Here is a 27,741-nt window from a genome sequence, read left to right as displayed (position 1 = left end):
TATTTATTTCTTTCATTATTTATTTCTTAGCAGACGCCCTTATCCAGGGCGACTTACAATTGTTACAACATATCACATTATACTTTATTTCACATTATACAGATATCACATTATTTTTACATACAATTACCCATTTATACAGTTGGGTTTTTGCTGGAGCAATCTAGGTAAAGTACCTTGCTCAAGGGTACAACAGCAGTGTCCCCCACTGGGGATTGAACCCACAACCCTCTGGTCAAGAGTCCAGAGCCCTAACCACTACTCCACACTGCTGCCCTTTATAAACAGTATCATTTTTATTTTTCCCCTTTCCTCAAAAACATTTTGGACAATAATTATTCCGACATAAATTATTATTAAAATGACATAATTAGCAACTTTAATTAAGACCGCAGCAATGAATGGAGTAGACATACAATCATATGTTGATAATGACAAACTTCAGGTTTTCGCATCACCCAAACAGTAATCATACATATACATTTTATTTTGCGGATTGTACAATTGATGTCGCGGGTCAGACCGGCGAAATACTGGTGACTTGGGCGGTCTGCAACAATGGGGTAAGATATGGGAGTCCATGCATGCCAACAGTCCCTATATGGTCGGGACAGTCCTGATTTCCTAGCAAACGTCCGCGTCCCGATGCATAGGAAGAAAGTCCTGATATTTACCCATAGAAAAAAAATCATTTATTCTGCACAGTAGAGTTAGTGAAAACCACACGCTGTGCTCTTCGTGCGGCCGACACATCTGCTGATCACTAACTTACCGGTATACAAAGGTAAGAACGCTTCATTGTGTCTATGTTTACTGTCATGCTGGTCGTGTGGTGTTGTTGAGCGATACGTCTATTATTATATGATAGTGTTTTTTGCGTATGACCCCTCCCATGTGTATGATGCATATAACCCCACCCTCCACCTCCAACGGAGGGGGGCGAGCGTCCCGCTGAACAGTTTCAGAATGTTTGCAAGTATGCGGGAGAGCTCTCTGTCAAGTGAAAATAAATCTCCCTGTAAGTCGTAGTAGTAAGGCATCATAATTTGACGTACGTCTACCCGTCCTATTCCAGCACTACCTTTGCATACTGTGCTCGAAGGAAGCAGACACGCAGGGCACGAACAAACAGTGTTCAGACAGTTCAGATTAGAAGCTCCGCCTAGATCTGTCTGTAAACGATAATCAAGACCCGGGACCACGATCCAGAAGTGTCTGCACATTTTCAATTGGGTACATGGTATGGCAGTCGGGGGCGTGGGCGCGGACCACTGTGTGGTTTCAGTGAAGGTGCAGTACGGTCGGTAGTCGGTCGTCAGTTGTAGTTAGGCTACTCGTATAGCAGCGCTTGAAACTTTAATTTTTTTTCATCAGATAAGCAATAGTGTTTGTTTTATCTCATGAAACCGCTACTGTTACTGTGCGTAGCAATTGCTGTTCAAAATATCAGTTACCTGGACAGATAAAAAAAAAGAAGCATTTTCTTTAGTTAAAAAGATATTGGACGATAATACGAAAAGCGCAGATTTGGTCTGATAGAAACACACACACACACAGACACACACACACAAAGGTAAGACGCTATTTATAAATTATAAGACTATTTCGCCATACAGATTAGTGTAAAAACAACAGATTATGCACGATGTGTATGCATTATTATCTGAATTTAAACAGTTTAATAGTACTGTAGAGATGAGTGTAGCTACATCAGCTCTGGTAATGATGTTGTAAACCATACGATTATGCGTGACATCAAAAGTATATCTGCTGTAGGTTTTGCCACGTGAAATAGTATTATTATTATTATTATTATTATTATTATTATTATTATTATTATTATTATTATTATTATTATTATTGTTTTTGTTTTTATTTTTATTTTTATTTATTTATTTATTTATTTATTTATTTATGTATTTATGTATTTATGTATTTTTCATGTCTAGGGATATCCCATCTGGAGATGTTTCTTCGTACCGTCCTGCACTGTCTATGGATCGGATCCATGACTTCATGGGTTCGGGGTCTGGACTTTAATTTCCACGACAGCAAACAAATAGAAGTATATTTGCAGTCCGTCAGCAAAAACTATTCGACCTTCACAAGCCTGTACAGTATTGGAAAATCGGTGCAAGGTAAGACCAATCCAGCATGCTCTATAATAACGATTCTGATTATTTCAGATACCTGTTTTTTGTGTCTGTGCTTGTTGTCAGGTTTGATCACAGTAGGTACAATCTCTTAGTGTACAGTAAGGGCGATAGCTGGCTTTAAAAAAAAGGGTCGTCGTTTAACTTTTTTTTTAGGAGCTTCTTGGCTTCAGTCTCCCATACAATGGTTAGCTTAAGCAGATAATTGACATGATTGAAATGAATCTTAAGAAGGCGCGCTGCTAGATAAATATGCGGCGAGTTTAGACTGGCAGCGCGTTTGAGTTCTGCGAGCGGGGTAGAGATGGGTCTGGCTACAATATCGCCTGTTCAATCAAATAAAAAGGTCATCCGTGCCTTACTGAATTAATTATGTTTCGGGGACTTCAGAAAGTAAAAACTGTAAATGAAAAAGGGAAATAGGAGGGATAAGACTAAAAATAATCGTCTCTGTCATTCGTTTTGTCATTAAAAAAATACTTTTTTGAAATTTTTGGATAAGCTCATGTTTTAGAGAAACAGATGGCTTCAAGTTTAAATAAAACAGACACATAAGCACTGATGTTATTTTCAGCGTTATTCATTTATGAATACGGAAATGTATCTGAAATATTGGCGTGACATATTACATTCATTTCTGCGTTTCCACTAGCTGTTACTGAGCCCAGAACACGGCTATCAAAGTCCCTAACAATACCCTCTCGTTGTCACCCTTTAGCAGAATACCTTATCAGTTCTCAATGAAACACAGAACCATTTAAACAGCCACGTCAAAAACCGCGAACAAACTTGCGGTGTTAGCAAGCAGAAACACCGTGTGGAATAGCGTTGCTATTATTAAACTTCGCGTAGTGCCTGTAATGCATTCCGAGGCGGGACAGAAAGCAGGCGACAGCACATCCTGTCAGCAGAATGATCATTTAACAGTAGCGTTAAGTTTCCCATACTGTACAGCAAACAGTAACACTTCATGCAGTTTCTCTCGTTTTGTTTGTAATTCCACTTGTAGACGTCTCTCCATTATAATGCATTTGCTCCTCTTTAAAGAGAATCAGTTTGCTTTTTCTTTGTGAGATTCGTATTAAAGCTACAGTGTTAGTCAGGGAAGGATAACGTGAGGCTGTTATGTCGATCATGTTTTGCGTGAAGCGAGTGGATATATATATATATATATATATATATATATATATATATATATATATATATATATATATATATATAGATGTTTACAACGGATCATTAAATAGGGAAGTTCTTTCTTTTTTTAAACTGAGGGGCTACAGGAAAGGGAAGTCAGCTTGTCCTTGCAGCCTGTCCTGTTGAAACACGTCACTGTACTATAGTGATCAGAGGACAGCTGTATGTCCTGTGCCCAATCTCACCTATTGAAACTAAACTCTTTCCCCTCAGTGTTTGCAGGAGTTTTCCCAGCTGTTAAAGACTTGATGGTTACTGGCTGGAGAACCCATTTTAAAAAGATCAGTATATTTAACTGAATGCTGGCCCCTGATCATTTCAGCAGTGTCTCAGCAAGGGGTTGATTATCAGAACCAGAGGCTGCACACACAAGAGTGTCCTCATAATCTCAGAAGTGTTATTAAAATGGGTATAAAGTCAGCAGTCTAGCAGATCATGCCCATGCATAGATCCTGAGTTCATCAGCTGGAATGTTGGTACAGACTGCGGCTCTTATTTGAATGTTGAATTGCTCTGCACCTTATCAATCTGTGATGTATAGCGCTTTGTGATTCCTTAGTCCGATTATGTTGGACAACGCTGTGATTGAAATCATTGAAAGGGATGCTTAATATCATCTACTTTGCCCTAATGTTTCATTTGTTTCCTATTTCATACCCTAGTATACGAGTTCTGTATGATTCTCTGTGGTTTCTTTTAGATTATTATCAATGCTAAGATGCTTCTCCACAATCAGCCTCAAGGAGTCTTTTCAGAAGCATGTGTTTGCTGTAAATAGTAACCATGGTAGATACTGATCTACGCAGAAGCAGCCTCAGAGAGTCACACAGAACAGCCACAATAAGATATTAAACAAGTAAGAAAGGAAACATCAGCAACATGAAGAGGATCCCTTTAAGCCAGCAGCAAAGGGTTAATACCTGTCTTAAAGGGCAATCAAGGTGTACAGGCAGCTCTTTCATGACAGCTCAGATGTAGCGACACATTAACAATTCAAAGCTTTGACAATGGTGGAGTATGCCCCTATACAGCCCTTCTTGTGTAATCCCTGTAACCTAATGCTGGGCTATTGTAAAGGATATCAGGCCTCTCCTTCACCACTCAGGGAGCTCCGTTCACATTTCCTTTATCTCGCTAAGATGATTTTCATCGTGATTTGCAATTTGCTGATTTGCAGCTTAGTATCATTGAATTGTTACACTGCCTCCCTCCCAATAATGACCTCTTAATCTCTGAGGGCTTCATACAGTAGCAACATGAAAATGACATCAACCAAGGCATGGAACTGTTTCCTTCCATCATAGTATGGTATTTGTTAACGCGAACTGTCAACCAGACATAACAGTAGATAAAGATCCTGGTGGTGTTCAAGCAGGGATGCATCTTATCACTTTTAATGTACGGTATCTTCTTTCGTCAATGCGATAGCGCGATCACAGAAATGTGTTTAAACAGTACAGTACTGGTAGTTACAAACAGACCCCTGTTCTCCTGTTTTAAACACGGTTCCCAAGTACAGTGTGTTCCTTTGAAAGAAAAGGCTGTTTTTAGAAATGCCTTGGCAAGAGTCTCCTGCCTGTGTGTATCTGATATCCTGACAGAAGAGATCAGAGTAGCTCTGATTGTGCTAAGCGCAGCTGAGTTTGGGGTGTATCGATTCAAACTGCCTCGTCAGCCCGCATTGTCACTTGGAAGAGACCGCTTTTGGATAACAGTTGTCAGATTATCTTGGCTCTGTTGCGCAATGCTGGCTTTATGACATCATTCCAGAGAAGTCATTTAACCCTGGAATGCACTGTATACTGTGTTTGCCTGGGAATGCTGTTATTTTCACTTTAAATGTGTAAATCGCAGTGCTGGGATGAACGTGAGTTTATTGTCTTTGAATAATCGGTCAAAATTTAAACTAATAACTGAATATTGAATCAGCTGGAAAACAAAAGTATAATTCATACCATAAAATAAACCTGGTGCGACATCAAATGACCGGTTAAAGAGAGACGAGAACCCCTCTTCTCTACAGTGGAATGTGTGTTATTTATTACAGATACACAGCTGGTTTCTCAGACCACTATAACTAATCCTGTGCTACCTTCCCTAGCACAACATCATGTAGTCCAGCATTAGTGCTGATCCGGGGTTATGAAACCAGCTGTTTGTATATTTGAATATTTCCCCCAGGAAAGAATATTTGTTCCCCCTAGGAACCCCATTTTGTTTTGTAACAAAGTCATCTTCCTTTGTATATAAGTCTGTAACATTGCACTTTCAACTGAAACACTGCTCCCATTACTAGCATTACACATGAACACTGCTGCCATTACTAGCATTACACATGAACACTGCTGCCATTACTAGCATTATCCCTGCATTGTTTACATGCACATATTCACTGGTGGGAACCAATATTAGTTCTTCTGGAGGTACAAACATTTGCTGCTGAATATTTCTTCCTGGGGGGAACAAATATTCGTTTACACCGGCACTAGTGCTTTTGGTGCTCATGAGAGATTATTTTTGCTTGTGATCTGAAGCTGCATTTGAACCCGGGCCTTCCCGAGGCGAATAGCTTAAGAAGCTATGGATTGTGAATCAGCCCTCAGCCCTTCCTAGCCCCGTTGCTTTTTAAAACATTGTTTCTCTGCATTGCAAAGGTTAAAACCAATCTAGTAAATCTTCACAACAGTGCTTTATGAATGATTCCTGCTCTGAATATCCTGTGTGCGTGGTTTAAAATTAGAAGGGCTATTCAGAAGCATGCGAGATTGACAAGAAGAACACAGCTTGTTTGAAGGTCAGGATTGAAGCAATTCCAACTTCAAGCCAAAATAGTTCCTAGGTCATGTGAATGAGAGTGTGTGTGTGTTTATAGTGCAAAAATAAACATGCTGCACAACAGGACTTTGTGAAGCCAAGCTGGGACACGTCCCATAGGAAGAAGCACTGCTGCTCCTGAGAAATAGTCACAGGAGACGTACAGTAAAAGCAGAAACAGTCTTTACGGGCCTGTGACCGAGTCGTGTCAGCAATGCAGCTGCGGCTGAAGCACTCACACTCATTTATTCATATTTACAAATACAAACACAACAAAACAACCCAGCCCAGCCCATCTCACTATTCTAAACTAACACAACCGGGATCACCCTTCTATACACCTGAAGCTGGAGCCTAATTAATCATTTAATCATTTATTCAATTTTCTGCTCCAGCCACATTCCCACGTGTTTTGACAGGGAGAAATTTAACCCTCTCACTGCCAACCCAATATTCCCTACACATACAGACACACACACTGGCAGGGCTTTCACCGTGCCACCCTGCCACACGGTGCAATTCACAAAGACTTATTCAATGAGCATTGTTTGAAACTTTATGTATTTAGCGATGTTTGATGCTTAATAGTTTCCTGGGTATCAAACTCTGTCAGTCAACTCAACAGACTTTGAAATAAACAGACGCTGAGGATATAATTGGAGCCTTTTTGTTTTCTCCTATGAAAACGATTGAGGTCATTTACACTTCAAACACTGAAATATTAGTGTTATAGTCTGACGTGCACAACCGAAACTCAATGTGTTTTTGCTTCGTTTACCAAGTTGATTATAAGGTGCTGCTTGGCTGAGTGTGGAAATAACATGTACAGTATGTAGCTAACCCTTGTACACTACACTGATCTGTTATGAAACTAGTTAAACTACCAGAACAGCTTGTCACTGTTGTAGCTTTTTTGATAGAACACACATACTCCAGCAATTATCATTACCAGCTTTTCACTGTGTTTTTTACCACAGTATTTTTTACAGTTTTCCCATGCTATTCTCATGGTTATGCTATGCATTTACCATAGTTTATCCTGGTCTGTTGTGTTTATCATATGCTTTACCTTACCTCACTATTCTTTACAATGCCTACTGTACGCTTTATCATGTTTTCACTGTGCTTTATTACGCTTTGCTGTGCTTTTACTATGGGAGATGTGTGTAAGGGCAGGCAAGCTAATGGTACAGACCTTAAGGTAAAGTAGATTTGTATTTGGTAGGTTTGTATTGAGTTGCAGTATGACCACCCACCACTCTATAATGTTGTATACTGTACTCTGAAGTGGCCTTCCTCGGCTCACAGAAATTAGTTATTTCTTAAAGTGCCAAGCCCCTTACTCATCCAGCCTAGTTACTCCTTGCATCATTTCATAAGCTCTTAAGAATGTGCGCTCAAGGTTGCTATGGGTGCCTAACATTAGAACTAAATATGGCAACACGTCTTGTGTTTTGGCCTCTTCTCAATCCTGGGATCCCCTGCGACCTAAAAAGACTCCCCTTATCCAGGCACCGCTTCTTTCCCACTTAACACTTTGGACCCAAATGAAGAAATGATGACATGTTGTTCCAACTGTCAGTTGACCTTTACATTTAGACTCCTGGCACAATGCTGTGGAACAAGAATAAAGAACAGGTTATGTACTATAAATAATGTTTAAGGCAAAGCATAGCAGACCTGTCTCCAGGCTTATTAGTAAGAGCTGGAACCAGCAACGTGATGCAGGCTCAAACACATGAAATATCCAGGCAGTTATTTTCTTTTACAGGAGCCTAGGTACGGTGTGTTATCGATATGCACAAGCTGCACCCATTTTAATCAGTACTGTATTCAGCACCACAATAAATATTGATAAGAAGAAAGCAGAAAGCACATCCAGGACACTGCAGGTGGAGCACACATTTCTTTATAGTGCTCGCTGTCAGGGACATCACGGACACTCTGCCCCTAGTGTATGTAAGAAATAACACGTGTTGTTCCATGTGTTATTTCTTCCTGATGTATTTTTTACATGAGAGGCTGTGTTGCAGGGGGAACAGGTTAAAGTTTGCACTCTGGTGTACCAGATCAGCTTGATTCTGAGAGCTCTATTGAAGCCACACGGGTGCTTTAAACATGTGATCACTGAAACAGAAAAGGATACAAAGTGAATCTGGACAACAAGAAGGGTAACATAACTCTGATATTTAACACCCACACTGCATTTCTCTTAAGTGGTAAACTTTGCTCTGGTGCAAACTGAAAAACAAAAATTAGGCCCGATGGCTGTCTGCATCGGGACTTCCACAACAGGAGTTTGTTTTGGAAACGGTCCATGTCCACTTCCTGTCAGGGACCCCCCTGGACACCCCCCTCCCCCAGGACACTGCCGTCACTGCTGTGAATCGGATACACAGACAGGATACTCAGATACAGCTCTGCCACGTTATTGAACTCTGGAGCAGTGCTGTGAAGTGCAGCTGTGAGTTGAGCATCTCTGAATATTAGAAATAACAACCCACTGCTACTGTCATGAACCTAGGAGGGTTAACAGAGTAGAGTTCAGCTAAGTGTGACACGTTTAGTATTTTGCCTGAATGTCTCCACCAAAGATGTTGCTTATGTTGTAGTAAGTGCACAGTGTAAACCATCTTACTTCATAGTCAAAATTTCTGTACACAGACAGGATACTCAGATACAGCTCTGCCACGGTTTGCAGGTTACAGCGATTTGTGAAAAGTGATATATAGTGGGTTTAAACGTTTAACTGGTTTGATACTGAAGTTGAAAAGTGGGACATTAAACACTGCCCCTAAATCAGCACTCTCAGTGCAGAAATGTCCATTTGCCCGTGTGCAGATCTCACAATACAGGCATGCCACAGCATTCACAGCACATGGTTATTTAATTACATCGCTGGAATAATGTTGCAACCGCAAGCAGATGAATGACAACAGTTTCCTGTTATCCATCTGTTTTCTGTTTTGTTTTTATGATTTTTTTTAAGAAATCAAATCAGGCTGTATCATTCTTATAAACTAATTGAGCATCACAATGCTGCTTCATTAAATGGATATGGGAGTGTCTATTGAAACCCGCTCACACCATGGGAGACTGCTTGGCATGTTCATGGCATGGGCACCCAGCATGTATCTGCAATCTCAGACAAGGCGTTTAGCAGATTCATCTCATCTTTACCTTGAGAGCTATGATTGGTGAAACATACATCTTGTCACTCAAATAGAGGTTCTCATTCTGTAGAATAACACCAATGTCAATGTTAACTTTAAAACTTCCTATGTAGTACTGATATCAGTCATTGTTAAATAGGGGTAATACATCCTTCTATTTTATTTATGTAGCAGGAGGCTGTGTGGTCCAGTGGTTAAAGAAAAGGGCTTGTAACCAGGAGGTCCCCGGTTCAAATCCCACCTCAGCCACTGACTCATTGTGTGACCCTGAGCAAGTCACTTAACCTCCTTGTGCTCCGTCTTTCGGGTGAAACGTAATTGTAAGTGACTCTGCAGCTGATGCATAGTTCACACACCCTAGTCTCTGTAAGTCTCCTTGGATGAAGGCGTCTGCTAAATAAACAAATAATAGACAAATAATAGCAGCACCACTGCACATCTTGTGCGATTCCACACAATACCTGTATGAAAATAATCAAATGGATATTGTCGACCAGGTTTGGCCATCTGTCACATGTTGCTCTCTTTTTTATTTTACAGGTAGAGAGCTCTGGGTCTTGGTTCTGGGAAAGTACCCAATGGAACACAAAGTTGGGATTCCAGAATTCAAGTATGTTGGCAACATGCATGGTGATGAGGTGAGTCATTCGAGGAAGGACACACTGCATGAATGTGTGAGGTATTCTATTGTTCCAGAACCTGCATGGACATTTCAAAGTTAAATGTGGGAGGGTATTTTTTTGTGGTTGTTTCTCAAGAGAGCACACTTATATCCGGCTCTCAGTGTCCCAGGGTCAGGTCAGTAAAATCCATCTCCAAACCCCCCAGCGCTGAAGGAGAAACCTCTCCTCAATGAGATGCAGAACCAGAGGTCTTGCCTGCTTTAGGGGACATTAAAAATTCTGTCTCAACAGTCAAGTTCTTTGCAGCCTGACCCCATTTCCTCCCTGCACATTCCCCAACTTCGCTCTCCCCATTTTCACAACAACGATGTGAGTGCTCAAAAGATTAGCATGTGCTGTGCTAGGGGTCAGAGAGTCTGTGTCACGGGGGTACAGATGGAACCTACTGTTGCTGAACGGGAAATTGCTGTCTAAACTGAGTCAAAATGTTTTAGTTAGCTTTTTCAAAATAAATAAATAAAAAGAGGTGGTTAGTAATGTGTGCATTTTATATAGAAAATCTTTACATACTATTTATACCATACCATATGCCATACCAATTTAATTTATATAACGTCCTTCATGTGCAAGCATCCCATGGCGCTTTACAAAAATACACAGCAAGCCACAAGTGCTCCAAATTGCTCGCTAGTGAAAGGCCAAATCACAGAGATGCTTTGAGCTTAGATTTAAAAATAGTGACAGACTCCTTCAAACTGAAGGAGCTTGAAAACTAGAAGCCCTCGCTCCACAGGTTCTAGTCACATTCCTGGAATTACCAAGTGCCCATCGCTTGCTAATCTGAAAGTACGAGCCGGTTTATCGGGAATAAGTAACTCCCGCAGACAGGCAGGGCCAGAGCCACGAGCAGCCTTGTAAGGGAGGAGCGGTTTGAAATCACTGCTTTAGCTGCTTCACGGGAAGCCAATCTAGTGACCTTAAAATTGGGGAAATACGGCAAACAGACTTGAAAGTGTTCAACAGCAAGTTAAAAAGTCCAGATCCTTTCTTTTACCTCATGGGAACTTGGCTTATTCTCTAACGTAGAGGAGGAACAAACTCATTTAAAAAAAAAAAAATTGCCCTAAACAACATCCAGATCCAGCTGCCCCTTTTAGACCAGTATTGAACTATGCTGCCTGCTCACAGAAGGTTCTTGTTAACAAAACAGTGCTTGCGTTATTTCCCCTAATCATTAAACAAATACATGAAGAAGTAAAAAAAAAAAAAAGACTTCTTTATAGCATTGATCAGGTATTTTCTGTTAGTTAGCTTGTGCCCTGGAGTGTGGCACTGTTGTATTTTGTAGGGATGTATGGAACAGGCTACCCAGCCATGTTGTTGAGGCAGAAACACTTGGATCCTTTAAGACCCAACTTGATAAAAGTTCTGAGATCAATGAGCTACGAGGAACCAGACGAGACTGGATGGGCTGAAGGGCTTCCTCTCGTTTGTAAACTTTTTTATGTTCTTAAGTGGAATAGATGTTGTCAGAACTGAATTTTTTTTTCTTATAGGTAGTTCCCAAGCCCCATGGCATTTATAGATCAAGATGTGCTTTAAGTGTTTAACTGGAAACCGAGAGGCTGGTTTCCATGTGTGCTGTGATGACAGCCGCTTACAATAAAGTAACCTCGACCAGCTCTTCCACATTCTTGTCTTTGTTTGTTTGCCTTTTTTTAGTTTCATCACTTCTGGATTTATTAAGTGACCCACATCAGTTGAGCAGAAAAATTGCTCAATACCCCAAAAAACCGCACCAGCCAATTGATTTAGAAAGAGCCTGGCTGGCTCCAGAAAGAGAGGTGATTAGTATATTGTGATAGTATATATCATTGCAATACAATATCATTACTATTCAACAGCCAGTTAAAAAAGCCCATAGGTACAGATAAGATATCTGTTTATGGAGTATTTACAGAGCTGCACTTCATGGAGTATTTAAAGAGTACCATTTAGAGGGGATGCAGAGACACATTCTGAGAGTTTCAGAGGATTCAGCAGATTCTTGGGACGGAAGGAGACAACAGTATCAGTAGCGAAGGAAGGAGCAGGGAGATTAATATTAGCAGTGATTAAGAAATGGTCATCAAGGCCCCTGGTGATGAGCAGATCCAGGGTGTGTCCTCGGGTGTGAGTGGGGACGTTGACAGATTGACAGAGTCCAAGACAGTCTAGAAGCGTGTTGAAGTCGGTCACTAGGGGGGAGGAAGGCAAGTCAACATGAATGTTGAAGTCACCTAGGAGTAGTATTGTGTCAGTAGAAGTGCAGACGAGGGAAAGGAATTCTGAAAACTCGCAATAAAAGCAGAGTTGCTCTTAGGTGGACGGTAGATAACAGCAAGGGTGAGGGACATGGGAGAGGGGAGCTTGATGGCGAGATGCTCAAATGAAGAAAAGGCAGGCAAAGAGAGAACTGAGGAAGCGAGCACAGAATTTGCAATAACAGCAGTACCCCCACCTCGGCCAGTGAGGCGAGGTTTGTCAAAGAGGGAATAGCCTTTAGGGGTGGCTAGATGCAGCGAGTGCATGTCATTTACAGAGTGCCAGGTTTCAACTAGACAGAGAAGATCAAGATTGGTATTGGTTAGAAGTTCAGTGAGAAGCAGAGATTTGTTAGTCAGAGAGTGACAATTGAAAGAGGAGATTTTCAAGTTTGTAGCAGGCAGCGTGGGGGGAGAAGGAGTTTAAGGGTATAAGGGTATGTGCAGCAGGTACTTACCAGTGTTCATTGTGGAAGTGGCGAACAAGTGAGCCCGCTGTGTCCAGGGGATCCAGACGTTAGGTGTCAAGGTAGGAATGAGGCCTCTAGTAGCCATTGGGAGGGATTTGGAAAAGGTCCTCGCTCTGCCTGTCCTCACTCTGACACAGCTCAGACTGCCCTTGGACTTGTGGCCCTTAGACTGACACAACTCAGACTGCCCTTGGACTTGTGGCCCTTAGACTGGCTGGTGCTTAGAACGGCTGGCGTTGCCAGTTTATACTATCCTGTCGGCCTGGAGCCGTATACTTAACACTAAATTTGCATCAACCTCACAATTCAACACACCCCAACACAGTTTGGATCACTTAATTCCTTTTTCTAATTTTTTATTAAAGTGCAGGCTACTTACCTAAGCAAGCAACGATTATAATAAATAAACTACAATCCACTTACTTATTTCAATGTCGATTCAAACAGCAACGCGAATTCCAGCCAGAGGAAGAAGCAGATACCACACGTGTTTGCAGATTATGCTCTCAAAACCAAATAATTGCAGGGTTATAGCTCTCAATATGTATGCAGGACACCACAGAACTCACACACACGCCCCCTAGTTAGAGGACAATAGAAAGGTAATCATCGTTTACTTTACTCTAAGTTTGCATCAACCTCACAATTCAACACGCCCCAACACAGTTTGGATCACTTCATTCATTTTTAAAATGTTTAATTTAAGTGCAGGCTGCTTACCTAAGCAAGCAATGATTATAATAAATAAACTACAATCCACTTGCCTATTTCAACGTTGATTCAAACAGCAACGCGAATTCCAGCCAGGGGAAGAAGCAGATACCACTCATGTCAGAGTGCTTTTTCAAAAATGAAAAAAGTGTTGCCTTTGGCTTTGTCTGTCCTGACATGTCAGGAACAGCGAGGGTGTAATAAATTGCTCTTGCTCCACATTTTGGCAGTGTAGTAGTTTGCCCTTAGTCACACATGCATGTTGAAGCATTTGTATTAAATGGTAAAAACCATAATAAACGATCGTCCTGCCTTTTAAATGCCCCTGTTTGGAATACAGGGAATGCTCTGTGCAATTGACTTCTATTATTCCATTTATCTGCACATTATCTCTTCTATTTGGGGTATGAAGTATTTTGTTTTATCCCGTTAAGGATGCAGGTGTCATTAGGGATACAGCAATGGTCCCTGTCTAGTGTGCCTCTGTATCTAGAGAACGTTTATCTAATTGTGATGAACCCTATTAAAGACAGTGTGGGGAGATATGGGGGTGTCTTGTCTGTCGCTACATAAGTCTGTACAGTCTGTCACACTTGCATGCTTGCGTATATCTGGAAAAGCGCTTGTTTAATTGTGATTCAACTTGGTATTAACAATATTTAGCATCAGTCATTGGGAGTATGAGATTCTATGGCTCTACGGAGGTGTCTGTCTGTACATGTATACACCTGTAGGTCACACTTATTATTACATTTTTACAAGAAGCTATTGGAAATCACTCATTTTAATATATTGTACCATGATGCTACTAACACCTCATTTGTGTACCTAATGACATCTATGTCTTAATAATACCACATGAATTCAATTTTCATGAAGCTGTTCTGTACATCATGGTGCTTGGTTTTCATGAAGCTGTTCTGTACATCATGGTGCTTGGTTTTTATGAAGCTGTTCTGTACATCATGGTGCTTGGTTTTCATGAAGCTGTTCTGTACATCATGGTGCTTGGTTTTCATGAAGCTGTTCTGTACATCATGGTGCTTGGTTTGCATGAAGCTGTTCTGTACATCATGGTGCTTGGTTTGCATGAAGCTGTTCTGTACATCATGGTGCTTGGTTTTCATGAAGCTGTTCTGTACATCATGGTGCTTGGTTTTCATGAAGCTGTTCTGTACATCATGGTGCTTGTTTTTCATGAAGCTGTTCTGTACATCATGGTGCTTGGTTTTCATGAAGCTGTTCTGTACATCATGGTGCTTGGTTTGCATGAAGCTGTTCTGTACATCATGGTGCTTGGTTTTCATGAAGCTGTTCTGTACATCATGGTGCTTGGTTTTCATGAAGCTGTTCTGTACATCATGGTGCTTGGTTTTCATGAAGCTGTTCTGTACATCATGGTGCTTGTTTTTCATGAAGCTGTTCTGTACATCATGGTGCTTGGTTTTTATGAAGCTGTTCTGTACATCATGGTGCTTGGTTTTTATGAAGCTGTTCTGTACATCATGGTGCTTGTTTTTCATGAAGCTGTTCTGTACATCATGGTGCTTGGTTTTCATGAAGCTGTTCTGTACATCATGGTGCTTGGTTTTCATGAAGCTGTTCTGTACATCATGGTGCTTGGTTTTCATGAAGCTGTTCTGTACATCATGGTGCTTGGTTTTTATGAAGCTGTTCTGTACATCATGGTGCTTGGTTTTTATGAAGCTGTTCTGTACACACCATTGCTGTACATCATGGTGCTTGGTTTTCATGAAGCTGTTCTGTATATCATGGTGCTTGTTTTTCATGAAGCTATTCTGTACATCATGGTGCTTGGTTTTCATGAAGCTGTTCTGTACATCATGGTGCTTGGTTTTTATGAAGCTGTTCTGTACATCATGGTGCTTGGTTTTCATGAAGCTGTTCTGTACATCATGGTGCTTGGTTTTCATGAAGCTGTTCTGTACATCATGGTGCTTGGTTTTCATGAAGCTATTCTGTACATCATGGTGCTTGGTTTTCATGAAGCTGTTCTGTACATCATGGTGCTTGGTTTTCATGAAGCTGTTCTGTACATCATGGTGCTTGTTTTTCATGAAGCTGTTCTGTACATCATGGTGCTTGGTTTTCATGAAGCTGTTCTGTACATCATGGTGCTTGGTTTTCATGAAGCTGTTCTGTACATCATGGTGCTTGGTTTTTATGAAGCTGTTCTGTACATCATGGTGCTTGGTTTTTATGAAGCTGTTCTGTACATCATGGTGCTTGGTTTTTATGAAGCTGTTCTGTACATCATGGTGCTTGGTTTTTATGAAGCTGTTCTGTACACACCGTTGCTGTACATCATGGTGCTTGGTTTGCATGAAGCTGTTCTGTACATCATGGTGCTTGGTTTTCATGAAGCTGTTCTGTATATCATGGTGCTTGTTTTTCATTAAGCTATTCTGTACATCATGGTGCTTGGTTTTCATGAAGCTGTTCTGTACATCATGGTGCTTGGTTTTCATGAAGCTGTTCTGTACACACCATTGCTGTACATCATGGTGCTTGGTTTGCATGAAGCTGTTCTGTACATCATGGTGCTTGGTTTTCATGAAGCTGTTCTGTACATCATGGTGCTTGGTTTTCATGAAGCTGTTCTGTACATCATGGTGCTTGGTTTGCATGAAGCTGTTCTGTACATCATGGTGCTTGGTTTTCATGAAGCTGTTCTGTACATCATGGTGCTTGGCTTTCATGAAGCTGTTCTGTACATCATGGTGCTTGGCTTTCATGAAGCTGTTCTGTACATCATGGTGCTTGGTTTTTATGAAGCTGTTCTGTACATCATGGTGCTTGGTTTTCATGAAGCTGTTCTGTACATCATGGTGCTTGTTTTTCATGAAGCTGTTCTGTACATCATGGTGCTTGGTTTTCATGAAGCTGTTCTGTACATCATGGTGCTTGGTTTTCATGAAGCTGTTCTGTACATCATGGTGCTTGTTTTTCATGAAGCTGTTCTGTACATCATGGTGCTTGGTTTTCATGGAGCTGTTCTGTACATCATGGTGCTTGTTTTTCATGAAGCTGTTCTGTACATCATGGTGCTTGGTTTTCATGAAGCTGTTCTGTACATCATGGTGCTTGGTTTTCATGAAGCTGTTCTGTACATCATGGTGCTTGTTTTTCATGAAGCTGTTCTGTACATCATGGTGCTTGGTTTTCATGAAGCTGTTCTGTACATCATGGTGCTTGGTTTTCATGAAGCTGTTCTGTACATCATGGTGCTTGGTTTTCATGAAGCTGTTCTGTACATCATGGTGCTTGGTTTTCATGAAGCTGTTCTGTACATCATGGTGCTTGGTTTTCATGAAGCTGTTCTGTACATCATGGTGCTTGGTTTTCATGAAGCTGTTCTGTACATCATGGTGCTTGGTTTTCATGAAGCTGTTCTGTACACACCGTTGCTGTACATCATGGTGCTTGGTTTGCATGAAGCTGTTCTGTACATCATGGTGCTTGGTTTTCATGAAGCTGTTCTGTACATCATGGTGCTTGGTTTTCATGAAGCTGTTCTGTACACACCGTTGCTGTACATCATGGTGCTTGGTTTGCATGAAGCTGTTCTGTACATCATGGTGCTTGGTTTTCATGAAGCTGTTCTGTACACACCGTTGCTGTACATCATGGTGCTTGGTTTTTCATCATACAGATGGCTCTTGTTGAGAATTTATGGCCGTGACAGAGGATTTCTGTTCCTTACACTCTTGATGAATATGGGAAAGGACTACAGTTCAGGTAGAAATGTGTACTGAATTGCTTAGAAGGATGTGACACCTTAATGCATTTTAAACTGGCTGCTTTCAGAAATGTGAACATGATTTACCTCCTGAATGAACACAGTGGGGCATTTCTAATAGTTATAGTTGCTGGAGTGGCTTCATTGCATCCCTTATAAGAGATTCCCATGGTATTGTCACAGTTTACCATGGTTTTCCCATGATTATACTATGCATTCACCATGGCTTACCTGGTTATTTATATACTTTAGCATGCTTGCACTGCACTTTATTACACTTTGCTATGCTTTTACTGTGGGAAACTTTCTGAAGGGATTACTGGGTTATATAGTCATCATGACTGACCAGGTAGGATTTTACAATAAACAAATTGTTCAACATTTCAGCTTATTTAAAATGATCGACGGTTAGTTAGTTATTCAGAGGACTATTTTAGTAATTTTTCAATAACAGTTTTACACGTAGTGCATATCCATATGCATAGATATCATAGTGCCAAGGCCTTATCCCATCGACAGTACCCGTAACACTGTAATCTCATAGATGAATACCACCCCCTGTGTGCTGCACATACCCCTGGTAGGGTTAACTGTACGTACTGGACTCAATGGAAACATAATGGAAGTCCATTCAGTTTTCTGTAAGGCAAGTCCCCTTTCTTTAAGTGCAGTCTGTAAGTATAATCAAGCCAGCGTATGCAGCAATAACACCACAAACTCACTTCCTGTGCAACAGGTGTAGCATTAAAGTCCCACCCTACTATACCACCTAGGCTGGGGTCATAATACCTGCTGCACAGGTAGTGAATTTGTTAAAATGATAGTGTGGCTGCAAAATACATTGCTATTTGAGTCCAAAAACGTGGTGCTTTTGAGAAAGCTAATGTTATACAAAAGAGTGGTAAAAAGAGGGTTTAGAAATGCTGGTTATTACATTTTCTTTAATTTCAGCAGTATTAAAAACAGTTGGGATTATATATACAGTATTAAATATTTTGTTTGATTTCCAGGTGGTTGGCAGAGAAATGCTTTTGCATTTGATAGACTACCTGGTGAAAAACTACGGGGCAGATTCCACCGTCACCAGGCTGATTGACAGCTCTCGCCTTCATGTCCTGCCTTCGATGAACCCAGACGGGTTCGAGGCTTCTGCGCCCCCTGACTGCGTTTTCTCCAAAGGAAGGTGAGACTTCCTCTGACATGAAGACAAACGGAGCCGCTGAAATACAGCGGGGTAGTGGATCCGAGTACCGCTGCCGTCAATTAATAACGGGACGAATGTACTGAAAATCAAACATCAGCAAGCGCATGCTAGTCTCTAGTTTATTTCTGCCTGGATTTCAATGATGTAAATGGCAGTGGTGAATTCCAGAGCTCCTCTTTCACCCCAGCCCATTTGAACTGCCATTTTGGAATCAGCAGTAGGTCAGTGCTCTGTGGTCTCAGGGTGCAGTGCAGACAGGGAACCAGTTGGTCTTGAAGGTTAGATGGCGCGAGACTATCAATGACCTACATGTAGCAGGTGGGTACAGCAGTAAGCATAGTCTACAAATAAATTCTAAAACACTTTGACCATTCCTCGAGCTGGCTTTTCATTGTCGTACTGTAATTTACTTGACATTAGCCTTGTCTTATAAACACATCTTCACCCAGAGTAAACAGAGGAACTCCTATTCTATTGCCCTGGCAGGCTTTCTTTAATCCACCATTGCTTTGGGATTTTACTATTGATCAGTAGAGCTGGTAGTCATGAGATCTTGAAGATAGGTAGTAAGCATGGTTTGAAAATCAATTCTAAAGCTCACTGGAAGCCAGTGCAAGGATGCCAGTACTGGAGTGACATGTTGGAATCATAGAGCATGAGTAAGTATTCTGGCAGCAGCATTGTGAACCAGCTGAAGCCTATTTAATTTAACATCTGGAAGGCCAGCAAACAAGTTATTACAGCAATCTATCACAGAAGAAATAAAAGCCTGTATCAACATTACAACATCTTTCTTAGTTAACATGAGCCTTGGCTTATACTGAGTAACAGATTATAAATGAAGTAAAATGAAGTCATATGTTTTCAAAGTAAAATGATAACTCATACAAGCCTTACAGTGCATTGCGAAGACAGCATGAGAAATGGACCAGGCACGGGAGAGCGTGTGGACTCGCCATCATCAGATAAAACCATCTGAGTAAACAATCACAAAACATCATCATAATAATAGCTGAGCATGCAGGAAACATTAAGGAGTGCTTGGAATACACTGGCAATCAAACCCATTCCCCAAGCTGGCTTTTCATTGTCATACTGCAGTTTACTGACATTAGCCTTCCATTTAAACACCCAGAATAAACAGGGGAACTCTTATTGTATTGACCTGCCAGGCTTTCTTTAATCCAGCATGGCTTTGGACTTTATTATCAGGATCAGTACATGGGAGCAGTGGAGCTGGTAATCATGGGGGCTCTTTATATGATAACACCACCCTGTCTTAAAATAGGACAATATTCGTCTTCGTCTGTTTGAATCCCAGTACCATTGGTGGTACAAACCTGTTTTAATCCAGTAGGCGTGCGTTTCCATGCCAGGTTGGAAGTATTTTGGATATAAACATTGTGGGTGTCACTAGGGGACAGTGTTGTGCCTGCCTTCTACTACAAACCTGCTTTAAATAAAAAAAAATTAAAACCCAGACAGATTCCACTGCCACAAACACAAGGGTGAAAAACAGGTGGACAGGCTACGCAGTGGATGGCCTGTATGAAGTTCTTTATTTTTTGTGATCTTGGCCCCAGTTTTATTTCCAGAACTCTTAACAGTACAGGATTACACAAACTCCCCCCGTTCTCATAACACACTGCATCACTATCCCAGCACAAACTCCCCCGTTCTCATAACACACTGCATCACTATCCCAGCACAAACTCCCCCCATTCTCATAACACACTGCTTCACTATCCCAGCACAAACTCCCCCCGTTCTCATAACACACTGCATCACTATCCCAGCACAAACTCCCCCCGTTCTCATAACACACTGCATCACTATCCCAGCACAAACTCCCCCGTTCTCTTAACACACTGCATCACTATCCAGCACAAACTCCCCCGTTCTCACAACACACTGCATCACTATCCAGCACAAACTCCCCCCGTTCTCACAACACACTGCATCACTATCCCAGCACAAACTCCCCCCGTTCTCATAACACACTGCATCACTATCCCAGCACAAACTCCCCCCGTTCTCATAACACACTGCATCACTATCCAGCACAAACTCCCCCCGTTCTCATAACACACTGCTTCACTATCCAGCACAAACTCCCCCCGTTCTCATAACACACTGCATCACTATCCAGCACAAACTCCCCCCGTTCTCATAACACACTGCATCACTATCCAGCACAAACTCCCCCCGTTCTCATAACACACTGCTTCACTATCCCAGCACAAACTCCCCCCGTTCTCATAACACACTGCATCACTATCCAGCACAAACTCCCCCCGTTCTCATAACACACTGCATCACTATCCAGCACAAACTCCCCCGTTCTCATAACACACTGCATCACTATCCAGCACAAACTCCCCTGTTCTCATAACACACTGCTTCACTATCCAGCACAAACTCCCCCCGTTCTCATAACACACTGCATCACTATCCCAGCACAAACTCCCCCGTTCTCATAACACACTGCATCACTATCCAGCACAAACTCCCCCCGTTCTCATAACACACTGCATCACTATCCCAGCACAAACTCCCCCCGTTCTCATAACACACTGCATCACTATCCAGCACAAACTCCCCCCGTTCTCATAACACACTGCATCACTATCCCAGCACAAACTCCCCCGTTCTCACAACACACTGCATCACTATCCAGCACAAACTCCCCCCGTTCTCATAACACACTGCATCACTATCCAGCACAAACTCCCCCGTTCTCATAACACACTGCATCACTATCCAGCACAAACTCCCCCCGTTCTCATAACACACTGCATCACTATCCCAGCACAAACTCCCCCCGTTCTCATAACACACTGCATCACTATCCAGCACAAACTCCCCCCGTTCTCATAACACACTGCATGACTATCCAGCACAAACTCCCCCCGTTCTCATAACACACTGCATCACTATCCCAGCACAAACTCCCCCCGTTCTCATAACACACTGCATCACTATCCAGCACAAACTCCCCCCGTTCTCATAACACACTGCTTCACTATCCCAGCACAAACTCCCCCCGTTCTCATAACACACTGCATCACTATGCAGCACAAACTCCCCCGTTCTCATAACACACTGCATCACTATCCAGCACAAACTCCCCCCGTTCTCATAACACACTGCATCACTATCCCAGCACAAACTCCCCCCGTTCTCATAACACACTGCTTCACTATCCAGCACAAACTCCCCCCGTTCTCATAACACACTGCATCACTATCCAGCACAAACTCCCCCCGTTCTCATAACACACTGCATCACTATCCAGCACAAACTCCCCCGTTCTCATAACACACTGCTTCACTATCCAGCACAAACTCCCCCCGTTCTCATAACACACTGCATCACTATCCCAGCACAAACTCCCCCGTTCTCATAACACACTGCATCACTACCCCAGCACAAACTCCCCCGTTCTCATAACACACTGCATCACTATCCAGCACAAACTCCCCCGTTCTCATAACACACTGCATCACTATCCAGCACAAACTCCCCCCGTTCTCATAACACACTGCATCACTATCCAGCACAAACTCCCCCCGTTCTCATAACACACTGCATCACTATCCAGCACAAACTCCCCCCGTTCTCACAACACACTGCATCACTATCCCAGCACAAACTCCCCCCGTTCTCATAACACACTGCATCACTATCCAGCACAAACTCCCCCGTTCTCATAACACACTGCTTCACTATCCAGCACAAACTCCCCCCGTTCTCTTAACACACTGCATCACTATCCAGCACAAACTCCCCCCGTTCTCATAACACACTGCATCACTATCCCAGCACAAACTCCCCCGTTCTCATAACACACTGCTTCACTATCCAGCACAAACTCCCCCCGTTCTCATAACACACTGCATCTCTATGCAGCACAAACTCCCCCCGTTCTCATAACACACTGCATGACTATCCAGCACAAACTCCCCCGTTTTCATAACACACCGAGTTTGGGATTTGCTAGTTTAACACTGTAAGGGGGTTGCGGTGAGCTAGCTGTTGACCACACGCCCACTGTCCACCTTCGTTTGTGTTCAGAACACTAGATGAGTGATTATCAAGGCTCTTCCCGTCTCACACTGCAGTCCCCGATCCCCTGATCCCCTGACGTCTCATTTACAGGTACAACAGAAACAACGTGGACCTGAACAGAAACTTTCCAGACACCTTCTCAACGACTGCTTCCTCCAGCGTGCAGCCCGAGACACAGGCAGTGATGAGCTGGATCCAGAGCGAGAGCTTCGTGCTCTCTGCCAATCTACATGGCGGGACCGTCGTAGCCAGCTATCCGTACGACAACAGCAACGGAGGTGCCGTGTATAAACTGTTAGCACTACAGCCAGCGGGGTACACTTCACTAGGATAAGCCTTGCATTTGCAATAGTTTTTTATCTGAACTACTGCCTCTAAGAGGAACTTTGTTTGCCATCAGTTTCCACTTTTCACCCAAAGAGGAGAGTTCAGTCCAGTGTGTTTGTATTCTGTACGCATTTCAGATGGTTCTAAGTGTTTTTAAGCACAAGTGCTACAGCCGTTGTTGTAGAATTATTGTTACTGTCTGTTAAATGCAAACCCGAGGCTGACTGCTTTGTCTTATGTTTGTAACAGGAAGCGAGCTGGTTAATGGAGTGAGTCGCTCCCCAGATCATGACGTTTTTGTACATCTTGCTAAAACCTACTCCTATAACCACACTACAATGCACACAGGAACTCAGTGTGGCTCTTTAACTTTCCCAGACGGAATAACAAACGGATACCAGTGGTACACTTTAATAGGTAAGTCACTGGGGGGGTGGGGCTACAGAAGGTGTTGCAGGGGTCTGGTTCACTGGCCTTTCCTGTTTCTTACCACACCATAAAACCACCATGCAATTCAGGACAACATGCATGAGGTCAGGGTTGAGGTGAGAGTAGCCACGTCCCTTCATCATGAAAGGTAATTGATTTGATAACACTGATACAAGGTTAATTTGATCGACTGTGAAATACAGTCATTACTAGCAATAAAGACTTTTTTAGTTTTAATGCTGTTTGTAAACCTTCTCTGCGCTTAGGGAGTGTGTTGAAACACAAGAATAAATTTTAAATCCACTATCAGAACTGTTTACAAAACCTAGATAAGAACTAGGCTTTAAAAAAGTGTGAGTTTGAGTATTCGAGACTGTTCCTCAGCTTTTGTTAAACAATTGCAAAATGTAATTACTAAAGTATGTTTTATTTTTTGTGCTATGGTTTTTACCAGTTAACAGCATCACACTGTATGTGGGGCCTTCAATGCACAAGTTACAGCATGCATTACTGTACAGAATGCAGTGTCACACAGCAGGAGAGTACCAAACCATTCCACACACTGGCACACGTGTTTAACTTGCTTTTGAAATCTTGCGTGGTGTTTTTTAACAAAATATTTCTTCAGTAAGAGAAATGTTCAAAGCCAGGCAGGGACTGTTTGTTTTATGATGTTTATCATGACAGAAATAAGTATAAAATGTCTTATCACAGGCTTTGAAGCATACCAAGGAACCAGTTTGAAAGCCAGCGAATGAATTACCTCTCATTGACCTAAAATGTTAAGACACGCTGTTAAGTAAACAGAACTGGAATGCAATCTGGTGCTCTCTGGAGCTCACGTCACACCAGAACAAACTTGATTTGGTTTGAAAGTTTCGGGGTTCATTTTGCGTTTCGTTTCAGGTGGAATGCAGGATTATAACTACATCTGGGGGCAGTGCTTTGAAATAACACTGGAGCTGTCTTGCTGCAAATACCCTCCCGCAGATCAGCTCGCAGACTTCTGGCAGGAGAACAGAGCCGCCCTGCTGGCGTACATGCAGCAGGTCCACCTGGGTGAGAGTCACTTCATTGAACTAATAAAATATAGGAGGAGAGCGGGCAGACTCGTGCAGATGGGAATGGAAGCAAGCCAGGCAGCTGTACGGAACCACACCAGTATTAAGTGCCTAGATATGGTCTTATGACTTTTTTTTTTATTATTAATTGTTTGAAGATGTTTAAACAGAATAAATTCACTGAGGTTAACTTTTTATTTGTCACTGGATTACGGAAATGTAAGCCTTTTTTTGCCAGGCTGGATTTTTGACTCATGAAACGTTTTATACCTGGTTAGAAAAAGAAAAACAAACACCAATTTAAAATGTAGCTTCAAATGTGATTTTTATTATTATCATTAAGTGCAACACCCTTCCTCATTCCATTCAGATCATGTGATAATGCGAGCGAGAGACGCAGAGAGTAGGTGGGGTGACAGTGTTGACGGGTGACATTGTCACATGGCTGGAATGGAATGGGAATGTCTGCTTAGTTCACACACTTGAGATGTTGCTGACGAGCGCAGTTCAAAGCCATGGAAAGGCAGATCTAGAGAACAATGGGGACAAAAGAACCCAGAACAACGCCATGAAATAGTAATAGAAATGAGTAAAAGCAAAAATGAAGCTAGAAACTGTTTAAGAAGTTGCATAGCCTACATTAAAAACACTGATCCTGGATAGAACTGGGTACATGCTTTTACACAATGTGAAAACTAAGCATGCCACTCCTTTACAAGGTGTACCTCTTTAATCATTAACAATGACACCAGCTGCTGCAAAGCTTCCATTGATTGTGCTTGTTCTGAGTGAGCGAACGCAGTCTGGGGTGTCGGAATTAGGCGTGAAAGCTCTGTTCAGATAGGGACAGCTGGCAGCCGTGACGTACACAGGTCAGGGAGTACTGACCCACAGCTCCAGACTTAATTACAGTAATGTTTTCTAATCCCATTGGCAGGTGTCAAGGGCCAGGTCTTAGATGTTGATGGAAATCCAATCCCAAGCGCTGTGGTGGAAGTTCAAGGGAGGAACAACATTTGCCCGTACAAAACCAACAAGCATGGGGAATACTACAGACTCCTGCTACCCGGGATGTACACATTTGTGGTAAGGAGAGAGCTACAGATACACACTGGTCTTATGTATTTAAACACTAGAAGTTGCTGAATTTGCCAGGCTGGATTTTTTTTTACCAGTTGCATAATTATAGTACATCCTTCCAGAACTTTCGGAAAACATAATTTCCCTCGTGAAAAAATGGTTGTAGTTTTCACTTTGTCAGAAAGACTCTTCTCTGATGCCTTGAAAACAACACCATTGCACTGCATGTGTCTGATGTGACAAACAGGTAAAGGTTATTCTTCCCAGGAAGTGCTGGTGAAACCACTTGAAATGAATCACAACTGAGATAAGATCTCCACTGAGACTTGACTAACACTGAGCTATGCATGAGAGATCACTGAGACTTGACTAACACTGAGCTATGCATGAGAGATCACTGAGACTTGACTAACACTGAGCTATGCATGAGAGATCACTGAGACTTGACTAACACTGAGCTATGCATGAGAGATCACTGAGACCTGACTAACACGCAGCTATGCATGAGAGATTTGAGACTTGACTAACACTCAGCTATGCATGAGAGATCACTGAGACTTGACTAACACTGAGCTATGCATGAGAGCTCACTGAGACTTGACTAACACTCAGCTATGCATGAGAGATCACTGAGACTTGACTAACACTCAGCTATGCATGAGATCACTGAGACTTGACTAACACTCAGCTATGCATGAGAGCTCACTGAGACTTGACTAACACTCAGCTATGCATGAGAGCTCACTGAGACTTGACTAACACTCAGCTATGCATGAGATCACTGAGACTTGACTAACACTCAGCTATGCATGAGAGATCACTGAGACTTGACTAACACTCAGCTATGCATGAGATCACTGAGACTTGACTAACACTGAGCTATGCATGAGAGATCACTGAGACTTGACTAACACTCAGCTATGCATGAGAGCTCACTGAGACTTGACTAACACTCAGCTATGCATGAGAGCTCACTGAGACTTGACTAACACTCAGCTATGCATGAGAGCTCACTGAGACTTGACTAACACTCAGCTATACATGAGAGCTCACTGAGACTTGACTAACACTCAGCTATGCATGAGAGCTCACTGAGACTTGACTAACACTCAGCTATGCATGAGAGCTCACTGAGACTTGACTAACACTCAGCTATGCATGAGAGCTCACTGAGACTTGACTAACACTCAGCTATGCATGAGAGATTGGGAGTACCCTCCTGATGAGCTTTGCACAGTTCAGTTATTCATGTACCCAGCATGCCCTGCAGAGCATAGTGGTGGGCCCTGCATGCATGGCATGTTAGAGATGTGTAGGAAGAGCAGCCTATGCTGTAAGGATCAGACTTGGTACAGACATTCTTCCTTAGCACAGGTCCCTGAGGGCACGATGGGCTGCTTGCGATTGGTTGGGCTGATGATTGCCTGTGGCAGAGTTGTTGACGGGTCTTACTTGTCCCACTTGTTCTCAGTCTGTTTGTTTCCTGTCTGCTCTAGCTAGTGGTGAGTTCACTGCGTTCTGTGGAGTTTAATTTGCCATTGAAAGAAACAGAGCAGAACTACAAACACTATTTAATTGACTGCTTTCATGCTTTAGTTAGAAAACTGGATGAAAAACATCAAACATGGTATTTACACATGGTCTTAAATGTAAAATGTAAAATACTTTTTTTTTTTTTTACTGTGACCTTTAGATACAAGTTTTCCAAAGACATTAAACATTCACTGCCTATTTTTCCGTATTATTTGTGTTATTAAATATATAAAACACTATGTTTCCATCTGCCACTGGCATTAAATAGATTTAAAACCCATGACTGCAGAAAGAAAAAAAACTATACGTAGGCAGAACATATGAAAATATGATTCTGTCAGGGAAGTATTAGAGGCGAGTGAATTCATTGGTAAACAGCAATTATACAAAAAGAAACCCATGTACTGCAGATGGAACCGGAGGCAGCCCCACCCAGTTTGGAATTTTTTTTTTTTTTTTTTTTTTAATTTAGTCGTCGCCAATTTTTTACCCCGGTTTTTCTCCCCAATTTAGCATGCCTAATTATTATCTGTATCCTCGGCTCACCGCTCGCAACCCCCCCGCCGACTCGGGAAACGGAGGCTGGAACACGCATCCTCCGAAACGTGCTCCTGCCAAGCCATCATTTTTCGCACTGCAGATCCACAGCAATGCCACCAGACCTATAGTGCCGGAGGACAACACAGATCTGGCAGCTCCACTGCAGAACCACAGGCACCCTATCGGCCACAGGGGTCGCTGATGCGCAGTGAGCCGTGGATTCCCCTGCCGACCTAAGCCCTCCCTACCCGGGCAGCGCTCAGCCAATTGTGCGCCGCCCCCTAGGAACTCCCGG

The 27,741-nt window shown here is 42.3% G+C and overlaps 1 protein-coding gene across 5 annotated transcripts in view; it reads left to right on the top strand.

The window, feature by feature from the left end:
- Window positions 1-992: 992 nt before the first annotated feature.
- Window positions 993-27,741, top strand: part of LOC117419352 (carboxypeptidase M-like) — a 30,787-nt gene continuing 4,038 nt past the window's right edge. The window contains exons 1-8 of one of the 5 annotated variants that reach the window (XM_058985611.1): window positions 993-1,018; window positions 1,950-2,138; window positions 9,878-9,975; window positions 18,215-18,387; window positions 22,567-22,754; window positions 23,053-23,220; window positions 24,139-24,291; window positions 25,231-25,379. In XM_058985611.1, coding sequence (XP_058841594.1) covers window positions 1,967-2,138; window positions 9,878-9,975; window positions 18,215-18,387; window positions 22,567-22,754; window positions 23,053-23,220; window positions 24,139-24,291; window positions 25,231-25,379 — 1,101 coding nt within the window. In that variant the 5' untranslated portion in view covers window positions 993-1,018; window positions 1,950-1,966. The other 4 variants (XM_034032039.3, XM_034032040.3, XM_034032038.3 and 1 more) reach the window with 4 other exon arrangements.

This window comes from Acipenser ruthenus, chromosome 14 (genome assembly GCF_902713425.1).
Source record: "Acipenser ruthenus chromosome 14, fAciRut3.2 maternal haplotype, whole genome shotgun sequence".
NCBI lineage: Eukaryota > Metazoa > Chordata > Actinopteri > Acipenseriformes > Acipenseridae > Acipenser > Acipenser ruthenus.
Note: the sequence above shows the minus strand (reverse complement) of the source record. Positions and strands in the feature narration are given on the sequence as shown.